The sequence below is a fragment of the Mauremys reevesii genome, linkage group 12, assembly GCF_016161935.1.
Source record: "Mauremys reevesii isolate NIE-2019 linkage group 12, ASM1616193v1, whole genome shotgun sequence".
NCBI lineage: Eukaryota > Metazoa > Chordata > Testudines > Geoemydidae > Mauremys > Mauremys reevesii.
The window spans coordinates 15,973,654-15,992,511 of record NC_052634.1 but is presented as its reverse complement, the minus strand read 5'-3'; the positions used below and the strand labels follow the sequence as shown (position 1 = coordinate 15,992,511).

At 48.6% G+C, this 18,858-nt stretch overlaps 1 protein-coding gene across 2 annotated transcripts in view; it reads right to left on the bottom strand.

Annotated features, from left to right (window-relative positions):
• Nucleotides 1-18,858, bottom strand: part of EI24 (EI24 autophagy associated transmembrane protein) — a 34,737-nt gene that overhangs the window by 13,072 nt on the left and 2,807 nt on the right. Inside the window, exons 1-3 of one of the 2 annotated variants that reach the window (XM_039496185.1) lie at nt 13,944-14,099; nt 4,177-4,324; nt 1,633-1,778 (exon numbers count right to left, since the gene is read on the bottom strand). In XM_039496185.1, the coding sequence (XP_039352119.1) occupies nt 1,633-1,778; nt 4,177-4,218 (188 nt within the window). In that variant the 5' untranslated portion in view covers nt 4,219-4,324; nt 13,944-14,099. Of the gene's footprint in view, nt 1-1,632; nt 1,779-4,176; nt 4,325-13,943; nt 14,100-18,858 lie in introns of those variants that run through there. The other variant, XM_039496186.1, reaches the window with a different exon arrangement.

The window sequence follows — 18,858 nt, the reverse complement described above, 5'->3', positions numbered from 1 at the left end:
ACAATTAGGAAGGCCAAAAAAGAATTTGAGGAACAGTTAGCCAAAGACTCAAAAAGTAATAGCAATTTTTTTTTTTTAAGTACATCAGAAGCAGGAAGCCTGCTAAACTACCAGTGGGGCCACTGGATGATTGAGGTGCTAAAGGAGCACTCAAGGACGATGAGGCCATTTTGGAGAAACTAAATGAATTCTTTGCATTGACTTCATGGCTGAGGATGTGAGGGAGATTCCCAAACCCAAGCCATTCTTTTTAGGTGACAGATCTGAGGAACTGTCCCAGATTGAGGTATCATTAGAGGAGGTTTTGGAACAAATTGATAAATTAAACAATAAGAAGTCACCAGGACCAGATGGTATTCACCACAGAGTTCTGAAGGAACTCAAACGTAAAACTGCAGAACTACTAATTGTAGTCTGTAACCTATCATTTAAATCAGCTTCTGTACCAGATGACTGAAGGATAGCTAATGTGACACCAATTTTTAAAAAGGGCTCCAGAGGTGATCCCAGCAATTATAGGCCTGTAAGCCTGACTTCAGTACCGGGCAAACTGGTTGAAACTATAATAAAGAACAATATTGTCAGACATATAGATGAACATAACTTGTTGAGAAGAGTCAACATGGTTTTAAGTAAAGGGAAATCATGCCTCACCAATCTACTAGAATTCTTTGAGGGGGTCAACAAGCATGTGGACCAAGGGGATCCAGTGGATACAGTGTACTTAGATCTTCAGAAAGCATTCAGCAAGGTCCCTCACCAAAGGCTCTTACACAAAGTAAGCTGCTATGGGATAAGAGGGAAGATGCTCTCATGGATTGGTAACTGGTTAAAAGATAGGAAACAAATTCTGAGGTATGATGGCAGAACTGTATGTGGAAAGCTTACTCCCAAATCCCACAACTGCCAGCACTGCATAAGTCTCTTCTATAAGACAGCCACAGAATACAGGCAATGGATCAGACTAGTCACCCATATCCTGCCTCCAACAGTGGCTAGTACCAGATGCTTCAGAGGAATATGTAAAAATCCGTGTTCTCAGTTGGCTTATGTCTTGATGCATGAGGGTTTATAACTCTTCTATTTTTTTAAATCCTCTCTCATTAACCATATAACATTTCTGAATCTTGCTAAGCTCTTGGCCTCAATGATATCTTGTAGAAGTCACTGCTACAGGTGCCTTGTATAAAAAGCATATCTCCTTTAATCCATTTTACATTTATTACCTTTCTGTTTTAATGACAGTTGGCTCATGAATCCAGTTTTAGTATTTCAGAGACATCCAGTATTTAAGAGAGATTCTGACCCCATGGACCTTCAGGTAGTATGTCCCTATTATTAAGGGGCATATTTTCATCCCAATGCATGGAGCGGTAAGCATGGAAATCCCCACTCAGCTCACACTCCACTATCTGGACTACTCTGAAATATCACATATGTGGACAAATCTTCTGGCAGACTGTTCCCAATTCAGTGTGACTTTCAGTTTTCCCAGTCATTTAGGACCTCCATAGTCCGAGTCAGAACCATTCTGATTACAAATGATTTTCTGTCTCCCTGTCCTCAGTAGATGGTAGATTGAGAGGGTACAAACAAATTCATTTGTCTTTACACTTAAGCTCCTTTACTCACTTCTCCAGCTTCCTCTCCTCACTCTGAGCTCTCCGCTGGGCGAGCACGCTGCTTGCTCTCCTTTTTCTCTGCTCTTCTCTCTTCTGTTGGATCCGGGCATCCAGCTTGGAGATTGTGCAGATCCCCCAGATGGAGTCCTTAATTCCCTGCAGACACAAGGAAACAACACACCCGAACTCAACATAGTTTAGGCAGTCAAAATAAAAGTTACAAGGGACACTGTCAATTGAAAAATCATCTTCATAAAAATTACATATATTATCTGTAATCCCCTATATTACAGAAACTGAAGGAATTTTACAAATCTCTTCATTATGACCATTGAATCAGTTTACTTTTGCACGCTTCAGTCAGCTAGGGACAGTAAAGAATAGCAGTTTCACTTTCTGGTGCATGCACTGGCCTAAACTTCTGTCTTTGGGTTACAAACTCTCCAGGGGAAGATATGAATTATAAAACAGTTTTCCTTGCATTTATTTTATGTCAACATTTCTATTCATATTGGCCTTTCAAAAAAAAAATTGTAAACAAGACCTACATTTCAGGAGTACTGAATTGTGCAGTTGTTTCCCTTTCAAGGAAAATCTCACAGTTTGGGTGGGTCTGAGAGGCTTATATATAAAACTGAGGTATATAAAACTGCAGGTGTGCATAGCATTTTAAAAGACAAGGGCCCAGCCTCAAGGAGCTCAGTCAAGTGTAGACAGACAATTAATGAAGATAACGTGTTACAGTAGTGGGATAACAAAACAAGGAAGTGGAGGAAATGCTCAGACAGCAATTTTGGCACACACTAAAAATAAAGGCTATGTTTCTCTACTGCCCTATTTTTAGTGTTATCTTGGCCAGGCTCAGAAGTGGCAACAGAGAGCACCTGTGGCGAGATCAATGGTGGAAGGACGCTCAAAAGTCATGAGCTTCTGAGGTAGAATTCAAAGGAGAATAGAGAGGCTGTTAGGAGCAGCAAAGAAGGGAGAGGTTGTTCTCTTTGGGACAGTTTGGCCCCGTCCTGTGTTCCCTCAGCTCCCATCATTCCCTCAGACCGCAATTTGGATGAAAGCCAGCAACAGTACTCAAGTCAGGAGGGGAAGCCAATACTGTTAATTGTAGCCAAGGTTCAGTTCAATACATTACACCAACTATTTTCAATGGCCCAGTGACCTAAATCAGAAAAATTTTAATCACCTCTAAAAGGGACAGTAGAAAGTAATTTGTCTTCTTTTTTTTAAAATGTGTAATTTCTTGTTAACTTCCCATTATTTATAGCCCCTCTCTCAGAAGCCAGAGAATCATTTCTTTCCTTGTCTGTTTTCTCCTATCTGGCAAAAAATGCTTTTTCTCCTGCCAATTTGTATATGAAGCTGGAATTAACCCAGCTGGGTTTCTTTACTGCCTTGTTTGTAACACAAGCTGATAAGCAAGACTGTCGCAGCCATTTGAAGCCTAGTTATTAGTTTCTCAATGCGGTGCTATCAATAGAAGTATAAATCCACAAGACAGTGTTTCAAGGATCTCCCAAGAACTGGTGCATTTTATTTGTAATTTCTCACCAAGAGTGGGGAGTTATTAATACAATTTATGATGCATGTTTACACAAGTTACCTATTATTTTATTCGCTTTTTTAATCCATGGAGGCAGAAAATATAAGGCCAATATACATTTAGGATATGCAAGGCATTTCTGGTCGAATGTAAACCAAAAGTTGGTGTTTACACTACTTGATGGTGTCCTTTAGTTACAAAACCAAGGCAGTTGGCTCTTCCTGGTTGCAAAGAAACATCAGCTCCATGTTGTCCAAACCCAACACTTGTGTTAAACCCACAGAGGGCTCCAGAAAGCATTTAAGAGATTTCCAACTTTTTAAAAAAATGGGTGGGGGGAAGCAGCATTTTCTTAAATAGGTGGGAGTTAGCCTTTCACCAGTGGGCCATGTGTTGAAACACCATCCAAATCAGCTGTGATCAGTCAAGCATTCTCATCACAAACAATCCATAATTGATTCCTTTGACCACAGTCTGAGCAGGAAAGCCAATGATTAAGGCTCAATTCTGCAGGGCACTCTGCAGCACACAGAGATGCTTGGAGGTGCAGTGGCAGCTCAACATTTGTCCAGACCATGCTCAGCCGTGTGGATCTGTAGTGGTATCGTGCTGAACAAGAGTCGCGCCCTCTTATTTCCACACACACAAGAGCAAAGGAATGTCACTGAGTGGAGTTGGAAGGAGATTAGAATCCTGGTATGTGTGTGTGATCCCACACATATAAATTAGGTGGACAACCACTATTCTGCTCCATATTTTTTTTTTAAAAGGTAACCAGGAGTGAAACTTGAGGTTACTACTGGAGGGGATATATTCTTAGTCCACCAATGGATACATGGAAAGGGAGGCATGCCAAGCATTGAAGAACAGGATATAATCTGAATATTCAAGACATATAATACTGATTGGTCTATTTTGCCTATAATCTCACTATGCCACTTACGCCAGGGGAAAAAAAGATCCCAAAGAGATTCTGGGCTCAAAACAAATTGAGAGACTTACCCTGACGAGATCATGAAGGAAGGTTTTCACACTGTCTGCCATCTCTACTCCAGCATCACCTCCGATTCCAAAACTATCAACTACAGGGAGAAGGGAAGAGAAGAGCCCAAACCTCTGTCATGGTGCAGAGATGGGAAACTGATGGAGCCTGGCAAAGAGAAAAGGAAACATTACCATGGTAAATGTAAACAAAGAATTCCTGGTTTACGCATTGATGTGTGTAATGGAATTGTAAGTTTAATAGCATCTCAGCCATTTTAAACAGAAGGCAGTATTTGTCCAGGCTACATGAGTAACACAACTACATTAATGTGCAGCATTTCTGAAGAAAAGGCATGACAATTGGAAAACACATTAATAACCTCCTCCCCCACCCCGCAAAAAAGATGGGTGCAGGGCCTCTAAAGATTTGAAAGTGGTAAAATTCAGACTTTTGAACTAATGAAATAAAGTTCTGCATTAACTCCAGTCTTCATTGTTGCAACCCATATCTAGGAATGAAGCCATATATCCTGAAAAAGCGCCAGCTAGTACAAAATACAGCTACCTATCTGCTTACAACACAAGTCACCGTGAACACATCACCGCAGTATTCTGCTCTTTGCAATGGATCCCATCAGACAACTGTCCAATTCAAGACATCTGTCCTGATATACAAAGCTCTCCATGGGATTGGGCTCTACTTACTCAACAGATTACTTCTAAAAAGTTAAGTATCACAGGGGCAGCCGTGTTAGTCTGGATCTGTAAAAAGCGACAAAGAGTCCTGTGGCACCTTATAGACTAACAGACGTATTGGAGCATAAGCTTTTGTGGGTGAATACCCACTTCGTCAGACGCACGTGGTGGAAATTTACTGAGGCAGGTATAAATACGCAGGCAAGAATCAGGCTAGAGATAACGAGGTTAATTCAATCAGGGAGGATGAGGCCTTCTTCTAGCAGCTGAGGTGTGAACACCAGGGAGGAGAAACTGCTTTTGTCGTTGGCAAGCCATTCACAGTCTTTGTTTAATTCTGAGCTGATGGTGCCAAATTTTCAGATGAACTGAAGCTCAGCAGTTTCTCTTTGGAGTCTGGTCCTGAAGTTTTTTTGCTGCAGGATGGCTACCTTTAAATCTGCTATTGTGTGTACAGGGAGGTTGAAGTGTTCCCCTACAGGTTTTTGTATATTGCCATTCCTAATATCTGACTTGTGTCCATTTATCCTTTTTCGTAGGGATTGTCCAGTTTGGCCGATGTACATAGCAGAGGGGCATTGCTGGCACATGATGGCGTATATAACATTGGTGGACGTGCAGGTAAATGAACCGGTGATGTTGTGGCTGATCTGGTTAGGTCCTGTGATGGTGTCGCTGGTGTAAATATGTGGGCAGAGTTGGCATTGAGGTTTGTTGCATGGATTGGACATTAGGAAAAACTTTTTCACTAGGAGGGTGGTGAAGCACTGGAATGGGTTACCTAGGGAAGTGGTGGAATCTCCTTCCTTAGAGGTTTTTAAGGTCAGGCTTGACAAAGCCCTGGCTGGGATGATTTAGTTGGGGATTAGGTCCTGCTTTGAGCAGGGGGTTGGACTAGATGACCTCCTGAGCTCCCTTCCAACCCTGAGATTCTATGATTCTATGATTGGTTCCTGAGTTAGAGTTACTGTGGTGCGGTGTGTGGTTGCTGGACGGTGAGTGGCCATTCGCTCAAATTTAGCCCACTGCCCCAGGGTGGCCAAGCCAAACCTGAGCAGAGCTGTGAACCGATGTGCCAGGTCACAATGCCTGGGATGCAGGAGCCACTGCAGCCCGGGCCCAGAGTGACCACAGGATAGGCTTGCTCTCAAGCCACAGGCCCAGGCCTGTGGGACAGAAGCCACCACTCAGGGAGAGCCCCCACACCAATGGCCTCCCCTCCTCACTGGGATGGGATTAGGGTTGCGGTGCCGGGGTGGAGGGTACGGCTGAGGGTGGTCGGTGTCTGAAACCACTCACACAACAGAGAAGAATGACCATGGGCCTCAGTACATTCAAACCTCCTAGATTTCCTATATGCATAGTGGCAAAAAGGAAAGTTATATGAAGATTACAAGCCCCTAAACAAGAAACTATATGCAATGGCAAATGAGAAAGTATTCAGGCTGAGGTGAACAGTGAAACAGCGGGACAAAACCCAGGTCAGAACAGGGGCTGCATTTGACAAGCAGAGTTCAAATTAGGTTCACGACTTGTTTTGGAAACACAAGCTTCTCCTTGCTCTGGGGCTAAGGACTCCTTACACAGGAAGACCTAGTGTATTCTACAGCAAAGAAATAAGTACTGCAGGAGGTAAAGGGCAGGCCAGAAGAGACAGACAAAGTGACTTACGGCTCTGACTACATCAGGGATTTGTGCACTGTCACTGGTGTACATTGATGTAGCTACACCACAACAAAACCCAACACAGGTGTGCTGCACCAAAGTAAAGAGGAGTTTGCACCAGTAAGACTTGCCCTGACTTGGAATATTCTTGAGTGTATTCTGTAACTTCGTAATACAAGAGGTCACCACATTATAGTCTTTAGTGTTATATTTTAGCTGTGTTTTGAATTTTTTATCTTTTGCTTCTTTTAAAAAAAGCAGATTTATTGATTTTCAAGACTAATTGGTATGGTTCTATGGTATTTTGACCAAAAAAATCCTGAGTGACAACTTCCTAGTGTTAAGGAGTTGCATAGGTGCGAGTATTGGCTGCTATGCCATCCTGGCTTCGTCAGTTTCCCTAGAATTTAAGCTTTTAAGTTTTTTCTGGTTAGGAAAAAAACCCTTCTGGTTAGGAACAAAACACTTTAAATACCCAACCAACACAGTGTCTGCAGACAGTCTAAAATAGCAGATCTGAAGTCTAATAGTGGTAAGTTAAATGTCAACATTGTTAACTATTTAACTGCTGAACATTTGAACTCTAAATATGCAGATATTCTGAATCTGTGGACAAATCTGAGTACTACAATTATTCTCGAAAAACTCTGTTTGAGAGAGACTGTAAATTCCTTGGTACAGCTGTGTTTTGAAGAGCACTACTGGCAACTAAACAGCAATTTGTCAACCTATTCCAGCATCACGTTCTTCTTCCTGCAGGAGCACAGAAATGTACATCCATAGAAGTGAATCATTTAATTTCTACAATAACTGAAGAGTTATAAATACCCCGTTTCAGGATCTGTATCAATAAGCAACAGCCTTCAGCAGACACTGACGTCAGTCAATGATCTAAACCCTGACCTTCACACACATTCTGTTTTGAAGTTTTATATCTACCGCATTGAAATCAGACATTGTGTTGATCAAAGCAAGACCCTTTGGGTGTGTCCTTATCTCTAAGCACCAAAACTCAGCGGCCAAAACTAATTTGGGAATGGTATTTGTTGTAAGAGCACAGAAGGTGGCAAAACAGATGGGCCATAACGTTGAGTGGGGTCTAAGAGAGGTAGACCAGAACCTACGTGAAGATGATGATGTCTGCTAGTATTAAACATTTAACTGGACATAGAGATCTGAAAATAATACTTCATCTGTGAAATAGCCCAGTAGAAAAACAAGAGATCTCAGAATGAGTATGCAGGATGAAAGGACAGTCATGAAACACGTAAGAGCAGAAATTACCAAGTGACTTGGGAGTCAAACATTTTTCACAATGTGAAAAGAGCTCTCCTCATTTCCTCCTCCAGTAGTATACATACACACACAAGTTAAAGGGCAAGTATGGCAGACACATTTTATTCCCTAAATGTATCCAGTGAAATCTTCTTCTATGAGATTTTCCCACTCAATTTTTAAAAAGGAAACACACTGGATTTCTGACCTGTGTCAAACAGAAACCCATATTGTTTACAGTCCGACATTGGCCTTCCATGGTGAAAGAAATCACTAGTGTCGCAATGTTGAGATGCGCCTTCTGCCTCCAGCCGCAGGCTCAGGATGGTGATCCGCAGATGACTCTAGTGTCTATATGCATGTGTCCACAGAAAGTGGTTTATGATAATCCCCTAAAAGCTCAAATCAGAAACATGTTTCTGTACTAAAAATAGTCTCCCTGCTAGTCCTATGCTATCACTAGTTTATTATAAGGGATGTGTGGCCCCAGTGGACTGCCTGGATTGGGAGTCAGAGGACCTGGGTTCCATTCCCAGTTCTGTCGCTATCCAGCTGTGTAATCTTCATCCTCTCTGCCTCACGTGTAACATGATAACCTCCTTTGTAAAGAATTTTGAAATCTACAGATGAAAAGCACAACATAAAAGGGTACCTATTATTACTGTAGGGTCTCACAACTCCTGTGCTCTTAGCACTAATTACTCCAAGCACTCTTGCCATCAAATTTTGAGCCTTCAGCTTCTCTTGAAGTGTCAAAAAAGCATTGGTCCAGCATGTGGATCATCACCTAAAGACTATAGACTGTACTAACCGCAAAACCCACTGAATCACTCCATCTCCCAATTAAGAGAAAAACAAGCTGCTAACCTCACTCTTTCACTAGAGACGGAGCAGAAGGACTAGTTCATTCCTGAGTGGTCTGTGTTACAACATTTGTCACTTTATTATCTTTGTTTTCATATAATTAAAACACTGAATATAAGCCATTAATGCTTCAACACATTTGTCCTCATCACAAGAACGAGAACACAGTTCAAAAGAGTCCAGGTCTGGCATAGCAGAGGGTGCCGCAGGCTGGGATAGACGTGCAGAACTATACAAGGTAATCCTGCACAGAACCAGCCTGGCTTGTGACGATCTCTAACCCACGTTATTAGTCCCTCAATTTCATGAGCCCCACGTTAACTCACAAATGGACACAGTCAACTTGAAATCAGTCTTTTAAAAATTGTAAGTAGTTTTTGGTCCCTGGGCTGACCCTGATAATTTCTGTGGTTTTGAAGTTACATTTTCCTATTTTTAAAAATCTCCCCCTCCCATATTGCTGAATGAAAGATTCATACAAACAGAGGAGACAGAAAAGTTTACAATGTATACAATCAGCAAACTGACACAGGTAGAGAAAAAGTGTTTTCTCTGATCTCTTTCAATTATCGCAACCTTCTGTGTAAAAAAGGCTCAGGAAGACTGGTAATTTTTTTTTCAAGGTGCCAGTGGTTGGGCAAGGCCTCATCGCTCACCAGCTAGAGCATATCTCCCAGTGGCCTAGGGGTTACAGTCTGAAGCAGCAGCCAGAAGGAGAGAGGGAACCTGAGGCTGGGCATTCCACCACTTCCGACTCAGGGTCCTCTTGAGTACTTAAGGATGCTGTTCGCTACCTGCAATCTGGCTAACACACTTCTCTGGGTCTCCTACCACTTTGTCCCTCCTCAAGGCACGTCAAGGCTTGCGGTTATCCTGTGCAATGGGAGCCACAGGACTCTGCGGGCTGCCTGTGCAGCAGCCTCCTCCTGGTGATGAATCCTCCTTGTGTAGTCCCTCCACAGTGGTGAGCACAGGTCCATCACCCTCTGCTCCCTGCCCCACTGCACTGCAGAGCCTCTTTTTAAACCCCTCCTCGGACTGGAGCATGCCCAGCAGGCCCAACGGGAAGGGCTTCTTAGGTCCAGAGTTGTTCCTGTAACCCCATTCCACAGTAGGAGGCTAATCAACTCCATCACCGTGCGCTTTTAAATTAATATATATCAGGGTGGATAAAAATCAATGAATTAAAAAATAAATAAAAACCAGATTTTTTTTTATTTAAATCAATTTTTTTTGATAAAATGGTTTTTTGAGGAAAAAACCTACCTTAAGATAGTTTTAATAGTTTAAATTATAGCTCAAAGATATCTCAACATGGAATAGGGATTATAAATTCTAATTCTATAGTATGAGACAATATAGTCATGTAAGGTTTAAGAAAAGTTTTGTAAATGAGTTCCAATAGTTCATGGATTAGGGACCCAATTTTATGGGGTTCCAGGGGCTTCTGTATAGATTATTTAGGTTAATCTTTCTATCTACCCAATGGGACTCAGTGCTCAGTCTAGAAGATACCATCAGAGATGTTTAGTTTTGCAGTTCGCAAACTGTGGATTTGTGTCTCCAGAGATAACATGCTTGTAAACAGCAAAAATGTTTTTAAATAAATAAATAAATATGTAGAGGTGAGAAATAACAGACCTCAACCCTATTGTCCCTCTGCAAATTTGTGTACACAGAGTCAATCCCTTACCTCTCTCAAAGTGCAAAGTTTCAAAAAGTTCAATGAATAGAAGAAGATTGTTGGGGCAGAATAGATCTGGACAAGGAGAAGTCTGGAGATAAATGTGAGAAGGGAGGGACAGGCAGTAGAAACAAAAGTGAAACTGTTTGAACAGCATATTCCAGAAGTCTTGAGGTCTTTCTGAGTGCAGCCTTCATTGATTTGAGATCTACCATTCCATTCTCTCACTGGAAGGGAAAACCTATAATGGCAGCAGGCCATAAGAGAGACCCAGTTTGGGAAAAAGAACCATTCAAGATGTTTGCTGATCATGTTTTAAAGCAAGTCACACCAGTGAACTGGTGGAAGTCACTTAAGCATTTGGATTCAGAGACTGCTGAGTGATAATCTCACTTTCAACAGCAGTAGCTTCTTCTGCCGGTATAGAAAGAATATTTTCCTTTAGACTAATTCATTCCAAACTGAGAAATCGTTTGGGATCCTGAAAAAGCAGGAAAGCTTGTTTTTCTTTTCCAGATTATGAACAAACAGGAAAATGAAGGTGAAGACGACTGGGTTAGCTGCAGAAGCCAGTATGTTAAGTTTCTCATGTTGAGCTGGCTGACAGTCGATTTAATTTATTTTTTAAAAATTTCATTTAACAATTTTAGTTAAAAACAATTTTAACAAAAACAAACCTGATTTTAAAAAGCTTGAATGTTTAACTAAATTCAAAAATCCATATGCTTGTTTTGTTAAAATATTATATGTTTGCTGTTGAAGAAAAAAATCCAGAATACATAACGTTGTTGTTTTAGTTAAATAAATCAATTTAAATGGCTGTCTGGTGATGTTCTCCTCCTAATACAGCATGGCAAGAAAATCCTCCAAATATTAATGATTAACCTTTTGAATTGGAGATAGTTCACCTCCCAATGACTTCATAAATATCTGCTTCAATTAATTTTGGTAAATGAAATAACCAAACAATCATTCATTTTCTGATCTACCTGTAAAACTAATCTGAAAAGTTTTCAAAATAAATCCCCATTTAAAAATGTATAGTGTGTACCTTCTAAAAATGAAACCTACATCTATCTTGAGTTGTGAAGAATGTGTATTAAGGTTATAACAACCAACAAGAATGCACTTTTATGTAGAAATCCATGATTAAATCGAGTCTTCCTGACTAAATCATGATTTCAATCAAATCCACCCTGCAAATTATATTTCATTATTGTGGTTTCTTTAGAATGCAAAGCTTTGGCCCATATTTTTAAGTTGTCACCCAAATTTGGGCCCCAGTTCTGCAATCAGATCCACATGGGTGCAACCCTGAGACTCTGCAGACCCCCATTCTGCACTTTCTTATTTCACTCAGCCTGGTCTACATTTAAAATGATGCGTCTGACAGAGTGGGTATTCACCCACGAAAGCTTATGCTCCAATATCTGTTAGTCTTTAAGGTGCCACAGGACTCACTGTTGCTCATTTAAAATGTAGGTCACCATAGCTACATCACTCAGGGGGTGTGAAAAATCCACACCTTTGAGTGATGTAGCTACACCAACCTAGGTTTTAAGTGTAGATGTGGCTGATGGAAGAATGCTTCATTGACCCAGTTCCTGTAAGCTTGTGAGGTGGAATTCCTGCAGCGATGGAAAAACTACTTCCATTTCTGTAGTCTGTGTCTACACTATGGAGTTACAGTGGCATAGCTACGGCACTGTAGTGATATTGCTGACGCATAGACATGGCCACAGTGAAGTCAATGATTATAGTAATGCAGTGATTTCTAACCTTTTTTCATTTGCGGACAGTTTCCAGACCCCCCAGGAGTCTGCACACCACAGGTAGAAAACCACTGTTCTATAGTAACTACAACCTTTCATGGACCCTTTAGACACAGTCTGTGGACCCCCAGGGGTTCACGCACCACAGGTAGAAAACCACGGTACTAATGGATCTGTGTCAGATAAGGACACGAGTCACATTTATGGTTACAAATGAAAGTGTTTTTTGGCAATTAAGCCAATAGACAGCAGAAGCCCCTCAGCTGGGATGGGCCAAAGGACAGTATTATCGCAGTTAAGAGAGAAGTCCATGAATAAAGTCTAAAAGAATTTAAGCGGAAAAAATCCTGGGCTGAATAAATGTCCAGGAATAAAAGGGATGATGGCTGTGCTGAAAGAGCAGAGCTCTTCTCTTCACCTGCTGGCACTGGCTGAACACTTCCTCTGCAAGTGGCATTTTTCCAGTTTCAGTCACTATCGTTAAGCCAAGTCAGCTCCCTAACAAATATTCTTAGAAAGAACCACCCCAGGCTACTTGATCCCCTACAAAGCAGCTGCGCCCACTGGATTCAGCCTCCAATTCAGCACATCCCTATAAAGCAGACGCATCACACACCCGCAATTCAGTGTGTCCCTATAAAACTGCCTTCCCTTCCCCTACATCCAGGTAGACAATACCCCTCACTCCGTGATGGGCGATTCTTCCCCACCCTTCTCTCCTGTGGAGAAAGGACCCGCTCGGTGGCTATGGGCCCCTCTCCCCACAGAATCAGGGGTAGCACCCAACAGAGGGAGACGGGGCAGGTCGGAAGAGGAAGAGCGAGGAGTTTGGTGTCACCCCAGGCAACCCAGAGAGAAGACGCTGGGAAGGGAGCCCTACGGAGTTGCCTGGGGTGAAAACAAAGGAGATGAGGCACCTGAGGGGGAAAAGCATCTGGGCCGGGGCATGCAGGCAGGTAAGGGGAGTGCCTGGGGCAGGGAATGGATGTCACTCACAGCAACCGGGGCAAGGAAGGCTGGAGCAAGGGGTGTCTAGGATAGGGCACCCAGGGCAGAGCAGGGGGCAGAGAGCAGGGGGCAGAGCACGGTGCCCAGGGCAGGGAGCAGAGCGCAGTGCATGGTGGCCAAGGAGCAGGCGGTGGGACATGGTGCCCAGGGCAGGGAGCAGGCAGTGGGATGGAGCAGGGAGCAGCACAGGGTACCAGAGGGTGCCAGGAGGCCTGGGATAGAGCACTCAGTGGAGGGAGGACGGTGCAGCGAGTGGGGGACAGAACGCGGTGCCTGGGGCAGGGAGCGCGCAGCAGAAAGGGGCAGGGAGCAGAGCGCGGTGCCCGGGGCAGGGAGCGGGCGGCAGAAAGGGGCAGGGAGCAGAGCGCGGTGCCCGGGGCAGGGAGCGGGCGGCAGGATGAAGTGCCCGGGGGGTGTCTGGGATGGAGCACCCAGCGGAGGGCAGGACGGGGCAGGGAGCCCGGGGCAGGGAGCGGGCTGGGGGGCAGGGAGCGGACGGGAGGGACGGGGGGCAGGGAGCGGTGCCCGGGGCGGGGAGCAGGCGGCGGGCCGGGGTGTCTGGGATGGAGCACCCAGCGGAGGGCAGGATGGGGCAGGGAGCGGTGCACGGGGGGCAGGGAGCGGGCGGCGGGCTGGGAGGCAGGGAGCGGACGGGAGGGACGGGGGGCAGGGAGCGGGACGGGGGGGTCTGGGATGGAGCACCCAGCGGAGGGCAGAGCAGGGAGCGGGCGGGCAGAGCGCCGTGCCGGGGGCAGAGCGCCCGGGGCAGAGCGCAGTGCACGGGGGCAGAGCGCCGTGCACGGGGCAGGAGCGGGGCTCACCCGCAGCAGCCGGCGGCGCGGGGACGCTTCCGGGACTCCGCGGACGCCGCGGCGGGCGAGGCTCCGTCTCGCTCTCAGGCCGGACTTCCCAGCCCAGCGCGCCGGCCGGCCGAGACACACTGCGCATGCGCCAGCAGCCTCCTCAGCCTTGCAGCACTCACGGCAGCCGCCAGGGGAGCCGGCTGTGCGGCGCCGGCCTCAGGCCGCGCATGCGCATCCCGTCCCCATCGGGGCGGCCGCAGGGGGCGGGGGGAGAGGCACAGCCTTCAACGCCTCCTGCTGAAGTAACCCTGGGGCGGGGGGCTCCAGGGCCTGGGCATACTGCTGGGTCCTGGGCCCCCTCCAGCCTAGTGCTGGGGCCCCCATGGTGGAACACACACAACAGCTGAGCCTGGTGCCCCGCATGCCAGGCTCCCCCCTGTGCCCTGCCCCATCACCGAACTCCTGGGTTCTGTTCCGCCCCCCACCCCACTTCTCACCATGACCTCAGCCGTCTCCGGACCCATTTCCGCTTCTGTACAAGGGGGAGAACCTAGGCCCATCTCACAGCTGGGTTGTCTTTTTGTCTATATTACACTTCCTATGATTCATAATTGTAGTCGTATTCGTGGAGATGGGTCCAGTTTCTCACTCCAGTTTTGCACCAGAAAACTTTTGCTGACTTCAGTGCAGCTGCTCCTGATTTATGATGGTAAAACTCACAGGAGAACCAGGCCCAGGATCTTTTACATCTGATCCTGCCACTTATTCCCCCCCTCTCCTGAAGACATGAAACCCACTGTAACAGACTCCTTTCTCCAGCCTTTCACTGTGGTTTTATAGAGAGGATTATGCCTATGTCTTCACTGCAAAAAATAGGCTTGTTTTGACATTAAGATAGCTATTGCAATGTAAAATCCTAGTGGAGACAAGGCACAGGTAGTTTTTACCTCTATGTATCTTGTTGGAGTCAACCCTCTAATCCCAAACTAGGGTTAACTTGGACTAGCTACACTGATGAGCTAAGGATAAAAGACAGGGAAGGAAAATTCAGTAAATGACACAAGTAGAACTGTCTGTAATTTGTACCTGTTTCCCACAAAGTGGCAGGATGTGTGTCTCAGTGAAAATGAGGCCTGTGTTTCTGCTCTTATGGGCAAAGAGACCATGCCCTATGTACAGCCTCCTCCTATGATGGCTTTAGAGCAGATGAGCCAATTTGTATGCATGCCAGCAGTTCTACATACACCTCTCCTTCCAGCTATTAATGCACCATAATATTAATTAGTGTGGGGGAGGGTTGTGACAGCTTTATGAAGAATATCGTTACATTACAAATCACTCACTTATTGAGGATGGGGCTAAGTCTCTGTGAAGAGTAAGGAGGAGCAGAGGGATGGACAGGGTAATGACACAAATGCGCATCTCTCGGTGAAAAAAGATGGTTCTTCCTGTTAACTGAATAATAACTGTGCCCTGGGTAATAAACATCTCAGGATGTCTGCCCAGGATGTAGTTATTACCTTGTAAACAGGAAGTATCCTGCAATTATCTCATTATAACAACAAGCCAATGCTCTGGACTAGTCAGAGCATTCTGAAGCCAATGAGTGTGGAGTAACTGTGTGAGGGGACATCACCCCACACCCTTCCCTTCTCCAGAGCTTAGAATGGCAACTGGTTAAACAAGTGCATTACTCAGTTAACACAGTTCTATGTTTCTCAATTATCTCAGCGTATGTCTACACTACAGAGGCGACAGCAGCACAGCTATGGTGATGCAGCTGTGCCACTGAAGTGCCATAGTTTTAATGCTTCCTGTATAAATAGACAGGGGGTTTCCATTGCTGTAGTTTAGCTGCCTCTCTGGGAGGCAATAGCTAGGTTGACAGAAGAATTATTACATCTACGATGGGGCTTAGGTTAACCTAATTACATTCCACCGGGAGCAAAATTTTTCATAGCCCTGAGCAATGTAGTTAGCGCGATCAAATTTTTAAGTGTAGATTAGGCCTCAGAGTTATTCCCTAGGACAGATCGCCTCATCTTCATAATAGGAGATATGCTAACCCTTGGTATTTGAGGTAGGGCAGGACTGAGCTGACCCTAAAAGCATTGATTCAGGAGGTGAAGACAGGATTAGTGGCCTCTGCACACTAAAAACAAAACAAAAAAATTCTTATTGCAAACAAACCCACCCACCCCACCCCAGCAACCTTCCTCCATCTACATATTCATCCATGCGGCCCTTTTTGTGCTCAGCCATTGGCAGCAGGCTCCTCCAGCCCCAGACAGGGAGCTCAGATCCTTCACACTAGCTATAGTGCTGTTATAAAGGATTCTGGGCCACATTCAGAGAATCCTAGTACCTGCTGCAAAGTGAATGGCAACAGAAACTCTCCACAAGTGTGGCAGGAAGTGCACTGAAGGAGAACAAAGGCTTGGGACCAGCCTACTGGAGCGTAACCACGCCAGCCCTGGTTCTAATCTGCTATCACCCTTGGAGCTATTCATGCTTAGCCTGTTCCTAAGTCCTTTCCTGTTGTGTGGGCATGTTCCTTAAAAAGACAAATACATTTGGTCCTGCTAGTGAAGGCAGGGGGCTGGACTCGATGACCTTTCAAGGTCCCTTCCAGTTCTAGGAGATAGGCAGGGGTGAGCTGGAGCCGGTTCGCACCAGTTCGCGGGAACCCGTTGTTAAATTTAGAAGTGGTTTTAGAACCGCTTGTTAACTAGCTTCCCTGCGAGGGAAGCTTTGATGGGCTCTGCCTGGGAAGCCTGTAATTCCTCCTCCCGGCCGCCAGGGGGCGCTGCGCTGTGCTGCGAGAGCCATGTGAGCTGCCTCCTGGCCCTGTTGCTGCTCCTGCTCTTTGGACCTCTGGCCCTGGGGCTCCTGCTGCTGCCTGGTGAGTCCCCGGCTGCGTCCTGCTGCTCCCAGCCCCCCCCCCCCCGTGTGAGTATCTGCGCCCCTCCCCCCCCTTCCCTGCCACAACCACCCCCTGCCCCCAACCACCCCCAGCCAGCCCCTGCCACCCACAGCCAGCCCCTGCCCACAGCCAGCCCCTGCCCCAGCCAGCCCCAGCCACCCCTGCCCTAGCCAGCCCCCAGCCCCCTCTGCCACAGCCACCCCTGCCCCAGCCACCCCTGCCCACAGCCACCCACAGCCACCCCTGCCCCAGCCAGCCCCTGCCACCCACAGCCACCCCTGCCCCAGCCACCCACAGCCAGCCCCTGCCCACAGCCAGCCCCTGCCCCCAGCCACCCACAGCCACCCCTGCCCTAGCCAGCCCCTGCCCCCAGCCACCCACAGCCACCCCTGCCCCAGCCACCCACAGCCACCCCTGCCCCAGCCACCCACAGCCACCCCTGCCCCAGCCAGCTCCTGCCACCCACAGCCACCCCTGCCCCAGCCACCCACAGCCACCCCCTGCCCCAGCCACCCCTAGCCAGCCCCTGCCCGCAGCCACCCACAGCCAGCCCCTGCCCCAGCCAGCTCCTGCCACCCACAGCCACCCCTGCCCCAGCCAGCTCCTGCCACCCACAGCCACCCCTGCCCCAGCCACCCACAGCCACCCCTGCCCCAGCCAGCTCCTGCCACCCACAGCCACCCCTGCCCCAGCCACCCACAGCCACCCCTGCCCCAGCCACCCACAGCCACCCCTGCCCTAGCCAGCCCCTGCCCCCAGCCACCCACCGCCACCCCCTGCCCCAGCCAGCCCCTGCCACCCACAGCCAGCCCCTGCCCCAGCCACCCACAGCCACCCCTGCCCCAGCCAGCTCCTGCCACCCACAGCCACCCCTGCCCCAGCCACCCACAGCCACCCCTGCCCCAGCCAGCCCCTGCCCACAGCCACCCCTGCCCCAGCCAGCCCCTGCCACCCCCAGCCACCCACAGCCACCCCTGCCCCAGCCAGCCCCAGCCCCCAGCCACCCCCAGCCAGCCCCTGCCCCAGCCACCCCAGCCACCCCTGCCCCAGCCAGCCCCTGCCCCAGCCACCCCTGCCCCAGCCAGCCCCTGCCCCCAGCCACCCCAGCCACCCCTGCCCCAGCCACCCACAGCCACCCCTGCCCCAGCCAGCCCCTGCCACCCACAGCCACCCCTGCCCCAGCCAGCCCCTGCCACCCACAGCCACCCCTGCCCCCAGCCAGCCCCTGCCCCAGCCACCCACAGCCACCCCCTGCCCCAGCCAGCCCCAGCCAGCCCCTGCCCGCAGCCACCCCCAGCCAGCCCCTGCCCGCAGCCGCCCTCTGCCCACAGCCGCCCTCTGCCCCACCCCTGCCCACAGCCGCCCGCCGCCACCCTCTGCCCACAGCCGCCCGCAGCCATCCCCTGCCACAGCCACCTGCAGACAGCCCCTGCCCACAGCCATCCTCTGCCCACAGCCACCGTCTGCCAGCCCCTGCCACAGCCACCCTCTGCCCGCAGCCACAGCCACCCTCTGCCCACAGCCACCCTCTGCCATCCCCTGCCCACCGCCACCCGCAGCCAGCCCCTGCCCGCAGCCAGCCCCTGCCCGCAGCCACCCGCAGCCAGCCCCTACCCGCAGCCAGCCCCTGCCCACAGCCGCCCTCTGCCCCACCCCCTGCCCACAGCCCCCCCCCCCCGCCCCCCGCCCGAAGCCAGCCCCTGCCCCCAGCCAGCCCCTGCCCACAGCCGCCCCCAGCCACCCGCAGCCAGCCCCTACCCACAGCCGCCCTCTGCCCCACCCCCAGCCCACAGCCACCCGCAGCCAGCCCCTGCCCACAGCTGCCCTCTGCCCGCAGCCAGCCCTTGCCACAGCCACCCTCTGCCTGCAGCCCCTGCCACAGACACCCCCTGCCTGCAGCCACCCCCTGCCCACAGCCACCCGCAGCCCGCCCGTCTGCATCACCTGCCCACAGCCAGCCCGTGTCACTCCCTGCCTCCAGCTAGCCCTGCCCCACGCCCCTATCTGCAG